This window comes from Mesoplodon bidens, assembly GCF_964165515.1.
Source record: "Mesoplodon bidens genome assembly, contig: HAP1_SCAFFOLD_150, whole genome shotgun sequence".
Lineage (NCBI taxonomy): Eukaryota > Metazoa > Chordata > Mammalia > Artiodactyla > Ziphiidae > Mesoplodon > Mesoplodon bidens.
Window position 1 is genome coordinate 209,945 of NW_027672498.1, and position 19,200 is coordinate 229,144.

A 19,200-nucleotide genomic window follows, 5' to 3' on the forward strand; every position below is an offset into this window, starting at 1 on the left:
CTATTTGGGCATGGAGAAAGGCGCAAAAATACCCCCAAAGCCTTCCGATTTGGCCTGACCGTGCCCCCTCCATCATGATCTTGCAGATCCCATGGCAGGGGGCCTGGTCTTGTTTCCATCAACAGGCAGTTTAAGGCAGACACGGCCTCTGTCATAAGGTCTTGGAAAGAGAGCCTGAGCCCTTGAAAAGGGAACCTGTAACCCCTCAGAGGAGAGTGGTTAGTAAGGATCAGAGAGGAATTTCAAAGCCTGCATTTTATAGACTAGCTCTGTGACCCAGTGAGCCCTGGGAGACCACCAGTTGCCTTGTGCTCCCTAGATTTGGATCCCAAAGGAACGATCAGGGGTCGAGGGTGACTCTTCTCCCTGGAGCCCTAACACTATAAATTCAATGAGGGCCATCAACGTGCCCCTTATTCCTTCTCATGACACTAAACTGAATCCGGGATGAGTTCTCAGGAGGAGCCCACCTGTCAGTCACACTCTGCGCACTGATGTCTCTCTGCTCCGTGCTCACCAAGGGCTTCACCAACCATGGCTATAAAGCCACATCTTGCCCGGTGGACTAGGTCGAAATTGCCCCTCCTGGGTTCACAGCAGAGACTGCCTTCAGGTTGCGTGGTTTGTAATCTCTTAAATATGCCCTGGACATACTTAAGCTTCAGGACAGCCACGTCCCGTCATGGGTCCAGTGCTTTACTCTCTTGGCGACGTGGTTACAGGTGCTGGAGGGACACAAACTCCTGTGGTTGCCACTCTCCATCAGCTTGCAAAAGACCCAGGTCCTCACCCCTCTGGCCCCATGCAGGCTTGTGGAGGAAGCCGTAATCCCCAGAGACGCCTCCCACGGCCTTCCCAGGGGCTCTCCGGTCCCTTCCCTCTTAGCGTTGACCCAGCCAGGCCTGGGCCAGAGTGGCTGAGGTCCAGGGTACACTTCACTTCCTGCCTTCCTACTCTTTACCTGCCTTCTGTCTGTCCATTTGTTTCTCATGTCTTTTTGCCAAATGTACGTCTGTCTGTCCAGTTTGTTTATTTTGAAACTCATTTAGGTTATCCAGACTTCGTGTGAAAGTTCATGTTCACCCACACCCAACCCCAAGCTTGCTGGGCGCACGCACATCCGAGGGGCCCTCACTGAGGCTTCCGTTCCTAACTGGCAAGAGCCTGTATATAATATGCTGAAATTTTCCAGGAAAAAAAAAATATTTGTGAGACTAGATTAATCCCTGTTCCACAAAAGCGGGGATGCTTCTGTGACAAAGGTTACAGGCAGGATTTGTTTTGGTCACTAGTTGGGGAAGATGCCATCTCTGCCCTCACTCCGCCCCGAGTCTGTGGCAGCTGTGCCGGCCAGCCGCTCACTGGGTTTCAAGAGAGGAATCTAGGCTCCTGCCTCCCCGCAGTGGCTCCCCACCAATCCCCGTGTTTGGCAGAGAGAGCTCCTGGGAATTGTTTCAGCCACCCATGCTGGTGGAAACTGAACCCAGGGCTTGTGCTTCCTCCTCTCCCTAACTCCTTCGGGCCAACCTGCTGGTGGATGTTTATTCCACTCTGGGATTGCGGCAGGGGAGTGAGACCTGGAAGGAAAACAATGCCTGGGCTTCTTTATGGTGATCTCGAGAGCCAGCCATTCTCAGATTAAACTGGCTTCACCGTTCAGGCCAGACATGAAACCGAATGACAGTGGCGGCTGCCGGGAGAGGGAGTTGAGGGTCGCATCGTAGCCTCACCCCGAGGTCTCAAGGGCTCTTACGGGAGAAGGAAAGTGCATCTGCTCTCTTGGTAAAATGTTTCTCGGGTTCTGCTGTTAGCGTCACACAGGTAGTAAAGAGCTGGGGGACTCTCTGGAAGCATCTGTCGGGTAAATGTCAGGTTAATGACAGGAGCATCCACTGTGGTAGGTCCCGTGGAATCAACAGACCTCACCACGCTCAGCTGTAAGTTCAAAGTTCCATCCTATGACTGAGGTGCCTCAGGCTGGCTTGGCCGTCAGGACAGCTTCTCAGGCACTCGGTCTCCCTCTCCACGCTGTTTCCCTCCCCACATGGATGCCACTCCACTCACGGAGCGCCCACAAGGAGGGGGCCCGGGGAGAATCCCATGGTCCACCCTCCCCAGGCCCACAGGTGCTCTGCCAGGAGCCCCAGCTCGCGGCAAGGATGGCTCAGGTCCCCATCCTCGCTGCTCTCATCAGCCTTGTGGGAGTGATGTTGAGAAAGCACCTGTGTCATTCCAGCACCTCTTCCGCTAAGAAGCCTCTGGGTCTTCTTTGGCCCTGAGACCAAGGTGGGGGGGGGGCGATGGTATGTTCTGAGATTGTTCTGCAAGGTTCTCAAAGGGAGGAAATCTGAGTTGACCATTGTAGGTGGTGAGCCGATTAGAAGCGTGAGGCCATGCTAGGTAGACGGGGCCCCAAGGAACCTGACGGAGTATCACACAGGCGTCAGGATAGTGGCCAGGGGACCAGTGACAATTCTGTGAAAAGGCTCTGGGGAGTGTGATGGGAAAAAGCAAAGATAATTTGAGTTTATTAGTGCAAATAGAAATGTTTTTGTTTTGTTTTGTTTTGTTTTTTGTGGTACGCGTGCCTCTCACTGTTGTGGCCTCTCCCATTGCGGAGCACAGGCTCCGGACGCGCAGGCTCAGCGACCATGGCTCACGGGCCCAGACGCTCCGTGGCATCTGGGATTTTCCCGGACCGGGGCATGAACCCGTGTCCTCTGCATCGGCAGGCAGACTCTCAACTACTGCGCCACCAGGGAAGCCCGATACAGATGTTTTTAAATGATGGCATTGGACAGGAGTGGGCACACCGATGAAATCTAAAAGTACTTATGGAGGGAATTCCCTGTCCGTCCAGTGGTTAGGACTCAGCACTTGCACTGCAGTGGCCTGGTTCAATCCCTGGTCGGAGAACTAAGATCCTCCAAGCCACTGCACAGCCAAAAACAAAACAAAGAAAAGTACTTATGGAGACCTGAAATAACCCAAGACTAAGACGCCACTAGGAAGGGTTATGCTTCGCAGATACTAAGGAAAAATCGCAATTAACTTTCTCTTTTCTTGGAGAGAAACTCTACAAGATGGTGGAACTGTTACAGACCTTAAATTTAATTAGTGGCTGGGTAGAGGCAGGAAAGAGGTGTGTGGAATCCCCCTAGATGTGCTCCCCAAATCTGCCTCTAGAGGTCTCCTCACTCCCCCGTTTCTGAGCCTGAGGATGGAATTAAGTGGGAACCACCTTTCTCTACCTCCTGTGAAGGATTTTCAATCTCCAGGCTCCCTTTTCTGGCTGAGGGCTGGACAGAATGGCAGCACTCGCTCAGGAAGTCCTCCTGCGCCTTCCACGCTTACCTTCTGCATCCAGGATGCACGGAGCAGCAGGATTTCGCCGAGGGTCTGGCAGAAGCCTTTTTAGAGGAAAGAGCACCACCGACTGTACTAAGAAGCTGGGGAGATCAGAGACTTCAGGTCTGAGTCTTGAGGCTGTTTCAGAAGGAGCCAGTTTTCAGCACTGGCTCAGAATCTGGACCGGTGGTGTTTGTAGCAAGGACTCAAGAATTCAGAGCCAGGCAGCCTGGCAGCCAGTGGTGGTGGCGGCGAGGCTGCGGCAGTGTTTTGATTTGACTTTCTGTGTGTGTGTGTGTGCGTGTGCGTGTGTGTGTGTGTGTGTGTCTCTTCTCTCCTTTTTACCATTTGCTTTTGGTCTTTCATACCAAACAGCCGCAGTTCCGGAGTCCTGCCCATTAAACACAGAGGAATAAGTATGAGATCTACCAAATTATATAAAATGAAGGAACAACTTATTTCATCTGGGGGTTCCTAACTTAAAAGGGCAATCTTGCCTGCTCTTCATCCTGTCACCCTTAGAGCGGTAAAGCACTGTGGACCCATGTGCCGGACTCCGGTACCCCCAGGGAGTACAGATCCCCGCATTCCGTCTGGCTGTGAGAGATACCTAAACATTTCCTGTCCCACTCACTCCCCTTCCCCTGGGTTCCACCTCCACAAGACTATTATTAGAGCCTTAGGGCGGATTAGCACACCAGGACATTTAAGGGTATACACAATTTATACCCGCTGAATCCTAGTGCTTCTGCCATTAAAGGGTTTCGTGTCTTGGGCTGGCCAAACCTGAAGCTGACGCCAGACATTGGTGAGTGACCTCCCTCAAATGTGACACAGTGAGCCTCACGCCCACCCTCCAGGGTCAGCTGGCTCCGTCCACGAACTGAGCCCTCTGAAGGGCATGGCTCTCGGCTCTGCCCTGGAGGAGATCACCGTGTGCTGGAGGATCCAGCAATTTCCACACAGCATGAGAAATTGGGTGGTCGTATGGGCCAGTGGTGGAACTCTTCGGAGGACGCTAGACCCCATCTTGCTTCAGGGGGGGCCTTCTGCGGGCAGGTGCTGGAAGAGGCAGCTCAGCAGTCCTCGGCCAGAGAATGGAAGGCTTTCCTCAAACTCAGTGGGTTAGGGCTTCATCCTCTCCCTTCAGAAGGGGCATCTCGCTGCACTGGGGGGACTGAATCAGATGGAGTCAGTCTGTGGGATGGGAGGACGACTTGGGGGTGATGAGTGTAGCCTGAACAAGGCCTGGGGGGCGGATGGTTTTCGCGCACATTCTGTGAGTCAGGCGCCCTGCTCACCACTCTTCCATGTCACCTCGCTTAGTCTCACAGCATCCCTGGGGAGTAAGTACTTGTCTCCCATCTGATGGATGGGAAAACCTGGGCTCCAAGTACAGTGACCTGCCCAAGGTCACACAGTCAGTACGTTAGAAGCTGGGGCTGTATCCCGGTTTTCTGACTACAGATTTAGACCTTACTAGAGCTTGAACAAGCAGGAGGTCATGGTGGATTGGATACAGAGCATGAAGGAGAGAGAAGCATCAAGAGTGGGTTTCCAGCATGGGCAGCGGGTGCTTCTCGTGCAGGAACTGCAGGACAAGGGGGGAAGATGATGAGTTTCGTGGATGGTACCCAGGGGACCCCAAAGCTCTGGAGCTAATGTCTCCTGGGGTTGGTGGCACCAGCTGATAGCAACTCTCGGTGGGCTGTTCAGGTGCAGAAGGAGAGGAACAGCTGTCACTCTGTTCTCTGCCATGCCATTTGGTCCCTGGCACCCTGCTGGGCAGCCAGTCCCTTCCTGCCCCACCCTGGCCCCCACAGCAAACACTAACTCTGAGCCCAAATTAACACACTCTTCTCCCTCCCCTTCACCTCCTCCTGCTCTCGTGAGAGTCTCAGCCAGACTCAGTTTCTTTTCCTGGTCCGCTGTAACACTTAGGCAAACTTCAAGACCAAATAAAGATACAAAGGTGGAGCCTACGGCAAGCTCACAAAACAAGGACCATCCTGCATGTCCCTCCATCAGTGGGCCACAGTGGCCATGACTGTCCCTCGCCCAGTGGACGCCACTGCTCCCAAGTTTCACGTGCTGTGGTTTGCACCCAGTGGGAGTTCCAGGTAATGCGCATCTTGCCAGTTTTCGTGCCAAACTCCCGGACTGTCCTGCCAGAGACACCATCTGCACCAAACCAAATGTCTGGTAACCTTCCTTTCCTCTTCTCAGGTGCCTGGCAGGCTGATGACAACGTGGTCAGTTGTCGGAACACGCAGTGCAGACGCTCATCTTCTGGCAGCCTGGAGGACCGTGAGAACAGGCTCTGCGTGTGGGATCCTTTGGCCATTTCAGAGCCTTAGCCCCTGTACCAGGGCTCTCCTCCCGTTCTCACATCCCATCCTGGCCTCATGGCACCACTGACCTCCTGGGCATCCTCAGCAAGACACACGGAGACTTTTTAGACCCACGTGAAAGCTGGATGCTGAGGGCACCTGACCCTTCTCCCAGACTCATCTTCTTCCGCAACCGTGATTCTTCCCCTCTCAGAAGGGACTGGAAACCTCTTTTCTCCTTGTGGGCTAAAGCCACTCGAACTGCAGCTCATGAGACCCTTTGCAGAGAGTCTCTGGAATGTTTCCACTGTATCTTGATCTTCAGGTGGAGCTGTGGCCTACAGACTGGTTATTTCTTGTGTATCTTTTTTTTTTTTTCTTCTCCTTAGGAGGTAGACCAAGAAGACTCAAGAGTTTGGGTGACTTCATTACAAACACCCATCTGGCATTTTCTAGTCTCTGGGACATCATAACCAATCTGAGACCTGCAGTTTGGGGTGGCGTTGGGGGATGACTCCTGTGAGAAGGGAAAGCCATATTGCACTGTAAGTGGGGTTTCCCTCAAAATGCATTAGGAGCTCCTCTCTCAAGGACAAGAAGCAGTGGCAACCACCAGAAGGTTGGTTGGGAAAACAGTTCTTGCTTCTGGTAGCAGAGGCTATGCCTCGTGTGTCTGCTTAGGAAGGAGGCCTTGAATCTGAGAACCCCTCAGTTAAATGATGACCTACCGGGGACTTCTTTATGATCAGGTGCACTCAGGAAGGCCTGGGGCTCCATCCTAAGGTGACACTGCAAAGGCATTTTTGACCCCCTCTATGTACCAGGCACTTGTTAGGGACTGTCGTATATTATCACGTTTCATCACTACCGCCCTGTCAGGTGGCATTCTTATCCCTGCTGCCCCCGTCTCCACCCCGCTTTTCTGAAAGAGTTGAAGAAAGAAGCTGAGAGAGGGGTGGACCGGTGGTTCTCATTTGGTGCCCAGGAACCCCAAAGGAGGTTGGGGGAAGGGCTGAGCTGGGGTCAGTGGTGGTCTGGGAGGCTCCCCACCCCACCGGTTTTCCTCCCCTGTCCTCCAGATCAGCTGAGCCTGATGGGGGGAGCCGGAGGTACTGCCTTCCATAGGCTCATCAGAGATTTAGAGATATTGTTCAAATCACATGTGCACCCCACCTCACTCTGGTGTAGGGCATAGAAATAACAGCCTGAAACAGCAAGACCGTAAGCTGTTGGCTCTTCGTCCCTCAACACTAGTGTTATCAATGGATTCCTCATAGCTCTGTGATAGATGCATTGTCTGCTGGCTTTTGGAAGAGGTGGTTATTTAGTGGAGCATGAGATTGAGAAGCAAAGTGGGATCCAACATTTTGTGAGGCTGAGATATGACAGAGCCCTAGGCTATGCCCACCATGATGGCCTGAATTAGTAGTTGGAATTGTTGCCCTACAAGAGCTTTTCAGGGTCCTTCCCAAGGCCTCAAAGAGAGCCCAGTGCCGGGGAATGTTTTGCACCTCCTGAGTGGCTGCTTTGCGCCACCAGGTGCGTGGTGACCCTCACTGCCTGGTGGTTGTGGTTCACATTCTGCCCTGGGGGTGGGCAGGGGGAGGCCTGTGGTCCTGACAGACACTACATGAGCCAAGCCTGAATCTCAGCTTCTGCCTTGAGTTCCCGTGTCCACCCGCTCTGAAATCCTGCAGTGGGCTCTGCTGTTTCAGGCTCCATTTAATGTCCTTCCTTTCCCTGAAACATTCTTACAGCCCCTTTCATATTGATGATTTCAGCAATAACCACACTTCCTGATCTCCTTGAAGTCTGAGTCCCAGAAGCACTAGGGAAGGGGGCGCTCCCTTAGCCTGGGGTGGTGGTATACAGGTCCACCTCCTCGCCCGGCAGGTAGTATTCAGAGTGTGGTGTTACCTGAGATGAAGGAGATGCAGGTAAACAGTTGCCACAGTGGCCAGGAACCCTAAGAGGAAGCCATTGTCTTCACCCTTTCTGGAGGGTCTGTCTTCTCCCAGGAAGAGGCACAGAGAGATTCCTCAAGGCCTTGGTTCCATAACCAAGACATACCCGGGTGAGAAGTGGCCCTTCACTCCTGTTTCTCAGACAATTCCTGCTCTCTCCCCCATCCCCTCACCTCTTTACCCTCATTTAGCTCTTTGGCAAGCAGAAATATCCCATCCAAAAGGGCTGGGATCAGGGAACAAGGCACAGAGCCAGGTCGGGGAACAGGACAGCCGCCCCAGTCATCATCTGGAGATGGTCATGTTGTTAGCTGTTGACCCACAGAGAATATGACGGGGCCTGGTTTCTCACACAAGGACACAGACTAACCAGAGGCCTGGGGCTCCTTCCTGCCACACTCAGGTCGGAGCTCACCTATGAGCTCACTTCCGGGTGGTGTGGTGATCCCAGCCTTCTCACAGAGCCCTTTTTCCTTCTCCTCCCCAGTCCCATCCCACCAGAGGTCATGCCCACGCTGGGGCATCTCCTGGGCACGGATCCACACACGTTAAGCCATCTCACCTGGGGAGAGTTTGTGTCCTGTTCACCTGAACTTGGCATGCTGCTTGCTCACTATGCTTTAGGATCTGCACACCTACTGTGTGTAAGTATGTGTGTACTGTTGTGCCAGCTGTGTACCCCTCACTCCCTGGAGTACACTCATGGGCACACGACAGTGGTGACGTCAAGGATGCAATATTTATGGACTGCTGCATGATTCTTAAAAATGAATAAAACTGTTCACAAGGGAAGGAGAGCTATTAATTGCACAGTTGGCTTATTTGTGAAAGTTTCTGTACAACTTTCTCCAGCACGCTTTTAATACTTTGACTCAATAACAACTCTCATTGCAGAAATATAGAAGATCATGAGAGATTACTACAAGAAACTCTATGCCAATAAAATGGACAACCTGGAAGAAATGGACAAATTCTTAGAAATGCACAACCTGCCAAGACTGAATCAGGAAGGAATAGAAAATATGAATAGACCAATCACAAGCACTGAAATGGAAACTGTGATTAAAAATCTTCCAACAAACAGAAGCCCAGGACCAGATGGCTTCACAGGCGAATTCTATCAGACATTTAGAGAAGAGCTAACACCTATCCTTCTCAAACTCTTCCAAAATATAGCAGAGGGAGGAGCACTCCCAAACTCATTCTACGAGGCCACCATCACCTTGATACCAAAACCAGGCAAGGATGTCACAAAGAAAGAAAACTACAGGCCAATGTCACTGATGAACATAGATGTAAAAATCCTCAACAAAATACTAGCAAACAGAATCCAACAGCACATTAAAAGGATCAAACACCATGATCAAGTGGGGTTTATTCCAGGAATGCAAGGATTCTTCAATATACGCAAATCAATCAATGTGATACACCATATTAACAAATTGAAGGAGAAAAACCATATGATCATCTCAATAGATGCAGAGAAAGCTTTCGACAATATTCAACAGCCATTTATGATAAAAACCCTGCAGAAAGTAGGCATACAGGGAACTTTCCACAAGATAATAAAGGCCATATATGACAAACCCACAGCCAACATTGTCCTCAATGGTGAAAAGCTGAGACCATTTCCACTAAGATCAGGAACAAGACAAGGTGGCCCAATCTCACCACACTTATTCAACTTAGTTTTGGAAGTTTTAGCAACAGCAATCAGAGAAGAAAAGGAAATAAAAGGAATCCAAATTGGAAAAGAAGAAGTAAAGCTGTCACTGTTTGCAGATGACATGATACTATACATAGAGAATCCTAAAGATGCTACCAGAAAACTACTAGAGCTAATCAATGAATTTGGTAAAGTAGCAGGATACAAAGTTAATGCACAGAAATCTCTGGCATTCCTGTACACTAATGATGAAGAATCTGAAAGTGAAATCAAGAAAACACTCCCATTTACCATTGCACCAAAAAGAATAAAATACCTAGGAATAAACCTACCTAAGGAGACAAAAGACCTGTATGCAGAAAATTATAAGACACTGATGAAAGAAATGAAAGATGATACAAATAGATGGAGAGATATACCATGCTCCTGGATTGGAAGAATCGATATTGTGAAAATGACTCTACTACCCAAAGCAATCTACAGGTTCAATGCAATCCCTATCAAACTACCACTGGCATTTTTCACAGAACTGGAACAAAACATTTCAAACTTTGTTTGGAAAAACAAAAGACTCCGAATAGCCAAAGCAATCTTGAGAATGAAAAACGGAGCTGGAGGAATCAGGCTCCCTGACTTCAGACTACACTACAAAGCTACAGTAATCAAGACAGTGTTTTACGGGCACAAAAACAGAAAGATAGATCAACGGAACAGGATAGAAAGCCCAGAGATAAACCCACGCACATATGGTCAACTTATCTTTGATCAAGGAGGCAGGAATGTACAGTGGAGAAAGGACAGCCTCTTCAATAAGTGGTGCTGGGAAAACTGGACAGGGACCTGTAAAAGTATGAGATTAGATCATTCCCTAACACCATACACAAAAATAAGCTCAAAATGGATTAAAGACCTAAATGTAAGGCCAGAAACTATCAAAGTCTTAGAGGAAAACATAGGCAGAACACTCTAGGACATAAATCCCAGCAAGATCCTTTTGGACCCACCTCCTAGAGAAATGGAAATAAAAACAAAGATAAACAAATGGGACCTAATGAAACTTCAAAGCTTTTGCACAGCAAAGGACACCATAAACAAGACCAAAAGACAACCCTCAGAATGGGAGAAAATATTTGCAAATGAAGCAACTGACAAAGGATTAATCTCCAAAATTTAAAAACAGCTCATGCAGCTCAAGAGCCAAAAAAACAAACAACCCAATCCAAAAATGGGCAGAAGACTTAAATAGGCATTTCTCCAAAGAAGATATACAGACTGCCAACAAACACATGAAAGAATGCTCAACATCATTAATCATTAGAGAAATGCAAATCAAAACTACAATGAGATATCATCTCACACCAGTCAGAATGGCCATCATCAAGAAATCTAGAAACAATAAATGCTGGAGAGGGTGTGGAGAAAAGGGAACACTCTTGCACTGCTGGTGGGAATGTGAATTGGTACAGCCACTATGGAGAACAGTATGGAGGTTCCTTAAGAGACTAAAAATAGAACTACCATATGGCCCAGCAATCCCACTACTAGGCATATACCCTGAGAAAACCATACTTCAATAAGAGGCATGTACCAAAATGTTCATTGCAGCTCTATTCACAATAGCCCGGAGATGGAAACAACCTAAGTGTCCATCATCGGGTGAATGGATAAAGAAGATGTGGCACATATATACAATGGAATATTACTCAGCCATAAAAAGAAAGGAAACTGAGCTATTTGTAATGAGGTGGATAGACCTAGAGTCTGTCATACAGAGTGAAGTAAGTCAGAAAGAGAACGACAAATACCATATGCTAACACATATATATGGAATTAAAAAAAAAATGTCATGAAGAACCTAGGGGTAAAACAGGAATAAAGTCACAGACCTACTTGAGAATGGACTTGAGGATATGGGGAGGGGGAAGGGTAAGCTGTGACAAAGCGAAAGAGAGGCATGGACATATATACACTACGGAACGTAAGGTAGATAGATAGTGGGAAGCAGCCGCAGAACACAGGGAGATCAGCTCGGTGCTTTGTGACCGCCTGGAGGGGTGGGATGGGGAGGGTGGGAGGGAGGGAGATGCATGAGGGAAGGGATGTGGGAACAGATGTATATGTATGACTGATTCACTTTGTTATAAAGCAGAAACTAATAAAAAATAAAAATAAAATAAAAATAAAAACAATAAATACTTGGGAAGAAAAAAAAAACTTTGACTCAAGACAAGCTGGACATGGAGGAGTGAGAGAGGGCAAGGGGTAGAGGGAAAGACATGTTTCTGGGTGGGAGCTGGTGTACCATCCCCTGGGCACAGCTTCTGCGCAGAGGCCTGATAAGGAGCCCTCACCTCCACCCACCCCCTTCAACCAGAGAACTTCCAACTGCTGCTCCTCAATAATTGAAGAGCAGGAAAGCTGGTGACTAGAGGGAGGCTGGGGGAGGGGAGGAGGAAGGACCACAGTCCACCGTTAGTGCGTCACTTAAAGGCTGGTGAAATTAATGGGGCAAATGAACCCAGTCAAAGAATTTGGCAAGTCCACGGCTTTCCTGGGTTTCACCCACCGGCTCTGTTTCCTCGGCTATCTGGAAAGGAGGGAGAGCACTTGCGAAGAAGCCTCTGGAATGTCAGCTTCTGGGAATCTTGCTGAGGACGGGGCGGGGAGGGAGCGCTTACCGGGAAACACTGGATTACCCTAGCCGCCTTGGGGTGTCTGCGACCGGGGCTGCGGTTTCTGCGGACCTGAGCGGCAGGTGGCATCGGAGAGTCAGACCTGCTAGCGGGCTCCAAGACGACACTCGGTCGGGAGACAGGGACAGGCCGCAGAAACGTGAGGAAGTGCCACTCGCAGCCCAGAGGAGAGGAAAGGAAAGCCCCAAGCATGCACCCAGCCCTGGCCCCCGCGCCACGGGCTGCGTCCCAGGAGCCGTCGCCACCTCTGAGCAGCCCAGATGGGAAGGGGGTGGGGCGGAGTACGGTTCCCGCGGCGAACTGCTCGCTGAGGGCCCCGGGGCCTCTGCGGGAGCGCCGAGCCGCGCGCCTCTCCGAGCCCTGCGCGGGGCCCTCGGGCGGGAATGCGCGGAGCCGGGACGCGATGGCGGGTAGGGGACTGGGTCGCGCGCGGGAGAGGGCGGCAGGAGGGAGCTGGAAGAGAGTTACCGCGTGAGAGAGCGGTTAAGAGCCCGCGGTCTCTTTGGAGATGCCCTGGCCAATGGCAGAAGCGGAAACCGTTTATATGGGCGGGGCGTCGCCACGGCAGCAGGAGACGCCTTGTGAGCGGCTACTGAGTGCCGGTCCCTGGCCGCTGGCTTTCAGAGAGGCGCCGGCGGGCGTGAGTGGCGACGAGGATTGCTGGCTGGGCCCTCGAGCTGGGAGCAGAGAGCCGCGGTGAGGGTGGGCGGTGGGAGGAATTTCTTTGAGAACCTTCCTTTGGCCCGGGCTGCGCTCTGAGCCAGGTAAGGGACGGGGAGGGCTGCAGGCCGTGGGAAGGGAGGGCGTCAGTACCAGCCCGCTCTCCCATCCGTCCCCGACGGAAGTGGTGGGCCCGGGGACTGACATCAGAGGCGTTTGGGGGACACTCACTTCCCGCCCCCTTATAACTCTCTGTATTGTTTCCTTCCTTCCCCTTGATCCCCATCCTAATATCCCTTTTCAAAGATCAGACGACCTCCCCCGCCCCCCGACCCGTCGTACTGCCCTCCTGGACTCTCTCGCCCCATTTCCATTGGTTGTGGACGGAGAGAGGGGGGTTAATTCCCCGCTTTGAGGGAGAAAGGGGTGGCCTCGCATGCCCCTACACTATTCCCTCGTTTGGCTAATTAAGTCTCCTCTAAAAGATCCAAGAGGAAAAGAGCGAGGCGAACCCCGTGTGGGTCGGACCCCCGGGCACACCTTCTGTTTCCCAGACCTCGGCAGTAAAAGATCCTCCCCAGCTGCAGGAAGGATTTTAGTAAGAGCCTCCCCCCTCGCCCACACTCTCCCCTCGGGGGTGGGGAAAGAGGGCTCAGTTCCCGCTCTGGTCCCCGCAGGCACCACATTCCCTTTGGAGGAGGCTACCCCCAGATCGCGGGATGGAAGCCCGCTTCTGGGAGGCTGCGTAACTGAAGCCGCGGGAGTCAGCGGGCCGGAGAGCTCGGCGGTCACCCTCGGCTCGGCTCGTGGATGTTGACAGCCCCCTCGGAGAGTGCCCGCAGATATGGCGGAGAGCTGGCTACGCGTCTCGGGAGCAGGGGCAGCGGAGGAGGCCGGACCGGAAGGCGGCCTGGAGGAGTCCAATGCCCTGAATGACAGCCTGACCAGCCTGCAGTGGCTGCAGGAATTCTCCATTCTCAAAGCCAAGGTCCCCGCCCTGCCTTCAGGGGACACCGACCCTCACGGCTACCACGAGCTGTCAGGCTCGGCCGAGCCGGGGTCTCCCCTGGCGGCGGACCCCGCCTGCCTGGGGCAGCCGCACACACCCGGCAAGCCCACGTCCTTGTGCACGCCGCGGAGCGCCCCCTCGGGGCTGCAGGCCTCGCCTCCCGACGACGTGGACTACGCCACCAACCCGCACGTGAAGCCGCCCTACTCGTATGCCACGCTCATCTGCATGGCCATGCAGGCCAGCAAGGCCACCAAGATCACCCTGTCGGCCATCTACAAGTGGATCACGGACAACTTCTCTTACTTCCGCCACGCTGATCCCACCTGGCAGGTAGGGAGGCACTCCCTCCCTCCCTGCCCATGCCCGCGCGCACTGGACTCACATCCCAGATCCGCAGGCCAAGTAGGCGCGGTACGGCCAGGGCCCCGAGAGAGGAAGGCCGTCCAGGAAGGACCTCAAGGGAGCCCAGTGCTTGGACTGCTGCCCCTTTGACTTCAGAGACGGAGGAGGGAGGATGTTCAGAGGGCTGCAGGGGTGCCGACATAGAGGTTCAAGTGGAAAGAACTTGTCCCTCATCCGGCAGGCTCAGCCCAAAGACCAGGGCTGAACTATGCGTGGACACAGCCCCCCAGGGTAGGTTGATGGACTGAGGGACACATTTGTGTCCCAAGTCCTGCAATTCCTACACACTACCCTCCTAAAGGTCAGTTTGTCAGGGCCTGACTGGAGGCAGAGCATGGTTGCTGCCCGGCTCTGCATCCCGCCTGCTTTCAGTTGGCTGGAGGGGCTCTGGGAGGGGAGAGGGGTGTGCTGCAGGGTGTGGTGGCCATCTGTGTCCCAGTGGAAGGGCTACGGGGCCTTCCGAAAGCTGCTGTGCCAGCCCCCACCCCAAGCCCTCCCTAGTTTCCTGCCTACACTCCTCCCCCTCTTCTCATCAACCTCCCTGCGGGGACAATTATCTCAGCCACGTGCTTTCCACAGGGGCTCTTTCCTCCCACACTGGCTTCATGTTCCAAGTGTCCGGAACCTGGCACAGAGCAGCCAAGGGGCCCAGACCACCATGTAAACCTCCCAGTCTTGCCAGGGCGCACTACTCACCTGCCGGCCCCACCCACCAGGCCCCAGACCCCTGTGCCCCAGCGTGGTTTGGACTGTGCACCCAGGCGTGAACAAGGCAGGATGGTGATTCAGGCTGGGCACACACTGCCCTCAGCCTCTTCGACCATCAGGATCAGGGGCTACTTGGGGACAGAGACCCTGAGGATGCACAGATCCTTCCCTGTGGCACAGGTCACAGGATCAGAGTTCCTGTGATCACAGCTATTCCACGTTTGCTTGGGCCCTGACCCTGGGGCAGGTACCATTTGTAACCTTGGTGAGAAAGCAGAGACCCTCCACCACCCCCCACCCTACCCCAAGCCTGAGAGCCCCCAGGAATGAGCGCTATGCTCTTGGCTGGGTAATAATCAACTGAGGCCTCAGAGCCTGGGGTGGGAGGAGGGGGACATGGTGGGTGAGGGCCCAGGCCAGCAGGCGTCTCTACAAACAAGGAAAGTCATCAGATCCTCCCACACTTCATCCCCCACCACACACACACACCCTCACACCCACTCACTCATTTCACAAACAGAGAAGGCCAGCCAGGCCCAGGCAGAGGGAGATGGCTGTCCAGGACCTGGGGGAGCCAAGGCCTTTGACCAGAGGCCACAAGCAGCGGGGTAAGGGAGGGAGGGCAGGACAGGCTGGCACTGAGAGCCACCCTGCGGCTCAGGGCTCGGATGACTGAGCAGGCAGATGTCCTGGCAAATGGGAACAAAAGCCCCCGACAGCACTCCCAGCTCCTGGTGCCCCGTGGCTGGTGTCCCAGAGCCTCCCGCTCAGAGCAGCGCTTCTGTCTCCCCTGCCCCCATCGGAGAGAAGGTGGTGGTGGGACTGGCAGTGGCGCTAGGAGCCCCCCATCACTGACCCCACCCACTCTCCCAGCTGTCTTCCTTCTCTCCTATCTCCCTGTGTCCAGAACTCCATCCGCCACAACCTGTCCCTGAAGAAGGGCTTCATCAAGGTGCCTCGGGAGAAGGACGAGCCAGGCAAGGGGGGCTTCTGGCGCATCGACCCCCAGTACGCCGAGCGGCTGCTGAGTGGGGCCTTGAAGAAGCGGCGGCTGCCCCCAGTCCACATCCACCCGGCCTTTGCCCGCCAGGCCGCGCCAGAGCCCAGCGCCGCCCCATGGGCCGGGCCACTGACCGTGAGCGCCGAGGCCCAGCAGCTGCTGCGGGAGTTCGAGGAGGCCACTGGGGAGGCGGGCTGGGGTGCAGGCGAGGGCAGGCTGGGGCGTAAGCGTCAACAGCCGCTGCCCAAGCAGGAGGCCAAGGTCCCGCGGCCCTCCAGCCCCCTGCTGCTGACCCAGGAGGAGCAGGCTGAGCTGGAACCCCTCAAGGGCAACTTTGACTGGGAGGCCATCTTGGACGCTGGCACGCTGGACGGGGAGCTGGGCACGCTGGAGACCTCGGAGCTGATCCCGCCGCTGAGCCCTGCCTCACACGGGGACGTGGACCTCACCATCCATGGCCACCACATCGACTGCCCTGTTACCTTGGGGCCTCCAGTGGAGCAGGCTACCGAAAGCCTGGACTTTGATGAGACCTTCCTGGCCCCATCCTTCCTGGAGCACCCCTGGGATGAGAGCACCCGTAGCTCCCTGCCCCCCGAGCCCCTCTTTGAGGCCGGGGATGCCACACTGGCCTCTGACCTGCATGACTGGGCCAGCCTGGCCGCCTTCTTGTAAGAAGCCAGGCCCTGCCCCACCTCCAGACAGCACCGAAGTCTGGGCCCAGACTGCCCCCCTCCCCGCCAGTGCAGGCCCATGGACACCCTACCACCCAGGCAGGGGCTGGGCCAGGTCAACCCACCAGGCCACACGGCCCCCAGCCCAGGCCATCCTCAGATTCTAGTCCAGCAGGCTGAGAATTGGGGCCCAGGACCAAAATTGCTGCCTCCGCTCCCCAGCCCCCCATACACACAGTGTTTCATTGATCCACTTCTTCCCTGCCCCAGAGACACGCTAAGGGCCCTGCACTATGAGAGCTGCAGCTTGGAGGGGCCCTGGCCAAGCTGGAAACATCAGTACAGGGCCCGCCCCAGAACACCTTAGCTTCAAAGCTTCTCTCTCTCCTGCTCTCCTCCCCAGGTCTCTATCCAGAGCAAGTTCCCTGGTACAACAAATGCTGATTAGGTGACTGCAAATTAACACCCAAGAGGCCTCTCCCGGCAGTCTGTGAGGAGGAGCAAGGCGGAGGGGGGAAGAGAGAGGAGACAGAAAGGAGGCCGGGGTGCTGGGTGGATCCAGGAGATTTTCTAAGGCCTCTGGGATCTTCTGGCTTCATCCCTAGAGGTGGGGCAGAGGGCATGTGTCCCTAATCTTTGAGCCCAACTTGAGGCTGAGAGCAGCGGGGAGATGGGGATCTGGGGGTTAGGGGCTGGGGCAGCCAAGCTGCAGAGGGAAAGGGGACAGACAGACTAATGTAGTGAGTGTAGCTATTGCTGAGGCTTAAGTGGGAGGGACGCAGTGCTTGCTAGAACTACTGGGATCAGGAATGGGGGGATGGCCCCGTGCCCTTGCTTGCACTCCTGCAGGGGAGTGTCTTGCTCCACCATAAACGCCCTGGGCTGCATCCCACATCCACTCTCCTAACCCATCGGGCATTTTAACCTTTTTCATAGAAAGTTATTTACAATAAAAACATTTTTAAAAATAAAGTTTTAAAAAGTCTCAAAATGGACCTGCTTGCAACTTTCTCTGGGGAAAAGCATGGGCCAGTTTTGGGGAGGCCACGGCCCAAGGGGGAATGGCTGGGAGCAAGATGGCGGGCACCAAAGGCCTGCAGAGTGTCCCCTGATGCACTCCTCATGATCTCTGGGTCCCCAGAGAGAAAGGGGCTGAGAGGCGGCCCTCGGGGGTCCCCTGCAGCCAGGGCCTCGGCACCTCTATATGTGCAATGGGGAGACTGTACCCACAGCCCCGAGGAGCAGGCGGCAAAGGAGGCACAGCCCCCTCCCTGGCCCTGGGGACTCACTCACAAAGGCCGTTCTTGCCCAGGGCTCGGCTCACGTTCCCCACCTCGCCCAAGTTGAGGGCCTGCCCAGACTCACCTGCGGTCCTCGCCTGGTCCTGTCTCCAGCTCCTCCCTCCCTTGGTCCCTTCCTGAAGGGACAGGGTGTGACGTCAGAGGGCCCCAGCCCCTGGGGCCCCACTTGCCACCCTGGGGTTCATTCACCCCACCCAGGGCCTTCCCTCCAATGCAGGTTGGGGCTGAGGGAGGCCATCAGGGCAGACGGAAGACGGAGTGCCTAGGCCCTACAGCTCCAGCCTGTGAGGAATCAACGTACTAGAGTTCTGATGGGGAAACTGAGGCACAGCAAATATGTGACACTCAGCAGGCACCTTTCAACCCCCTCACCCCAGCTTTGCCTGGAACCCATCTCTCCCCCGAGCCCGCACCTGGCCCCGCCAGCACACCCTTGTGGTGCACAGCCCCTTCCCCCAGCACTCACGTGCACGTGCGCACAGACACACACACACACACACACACTCACACACACACAAATGGGCACTGTCCTACACAATCCTGCCCAGCCTCCACGGGCCCCTTTCTCCTGAAGCCCCTTTCTTTCCTTGCATTCGAGGCTGGCTCCAGGACAACCTGGCATTCCCCCGCCAACTTGCTGCTTTCCCTTGCTAATTATTCCAAATATTTCAGAAGGGTGCACACACTGCAGGGCCAGCCGGGTTGGGGCCTTACAGAGCTCAGGAGGCAGCCCATCGCCTTCCCACCGCTTGCTGAGGAGGCTGCCCCAACCTCCCTCTGAGACTCCCTTCACCCCCTAAGCAACGACTCCCTCCCTCTCCCCACCACCCTCCGGCCTTCCTGCCCACGCTCCCCAGCACTGGGGGAACATGGGGGCTCCAGCCTCTCCACTGGTCCCCAGGCTCAGCCTCCAGCCCCCGCCAAAAGGGGTACACCCTGGATTGACAGGTGGGGCCCTTCACTGTCCCCCCTCCTCACCCGTTGCCTGGGCCCATGCTGGGGGAAGAGGGGCAAGGTCAGGGGCTGGCAGAACTGCCTGCCAGGTAAGGAGAGGCTGAAGAAGCTTCTGGCTGCCAGGAAGAATCCCCAGGAGCTCCTGAAAATCCCTATGCTTGGGACTAGCGTCTCTGGGGCTGGGACCCAAACACTGGCACTTTTAAGGGTCCATGGATGCTGCCAACGAGCAGCCAAAGCTAAGAGGGGGCTCCGAAGCGGCCAGAACACAGGGCTTCACACACCCTTTCAGCAGGCAGCGTTTGGGGGTTGGCGGTGGAGGGGGCGGGAAGCGTGAGTGGATCCTGTCCCTCCTATTCATCCCTGCCCCGGCCCTTGGCTGGGTGGCTTTTTCAAAAAACGTTCAGTGACTCCGTATTTATTTAGAGATTCAATGTAATCCCAGTCAATATATACTTTGCGCCCTTAACAGTAAGTTGCAGACAGGC

At 54.5% G+C, this 19,200-nt stretch overlaps 2 protein-coding genes across 2 annotated transcripts in view; both read left to right on the plus strand.

Annotated features, from left to right (window-relative positions):
• The window catches only part of LOC308610107 (E3 ubiquitin ligase RNF157-like), a gene marked incomplete at both ends in the record, with an annotated part of 314,581 nt that overhangs the window by 166,459 nt on the left and 128,922 nt on the right, over positions 1-19,200 (plus strand).
• Positions 13,506-16,458, plus strand: LOC308610094 (forkhead box protein J1-like; the record flags this gene model as incomplete). The annotated part of the gene is made up of 2 exons (XM_081259352.1): positions 13,506-14,003; positions 15,691-16,458. The coding sequence occupies 2 exons, from the start codon at positions 13,506-13,508 to the stop codon at positions 16,456-16,458; spliced, it is 1,266 nt and encodes a 421-aa protein (XP_081115478.1).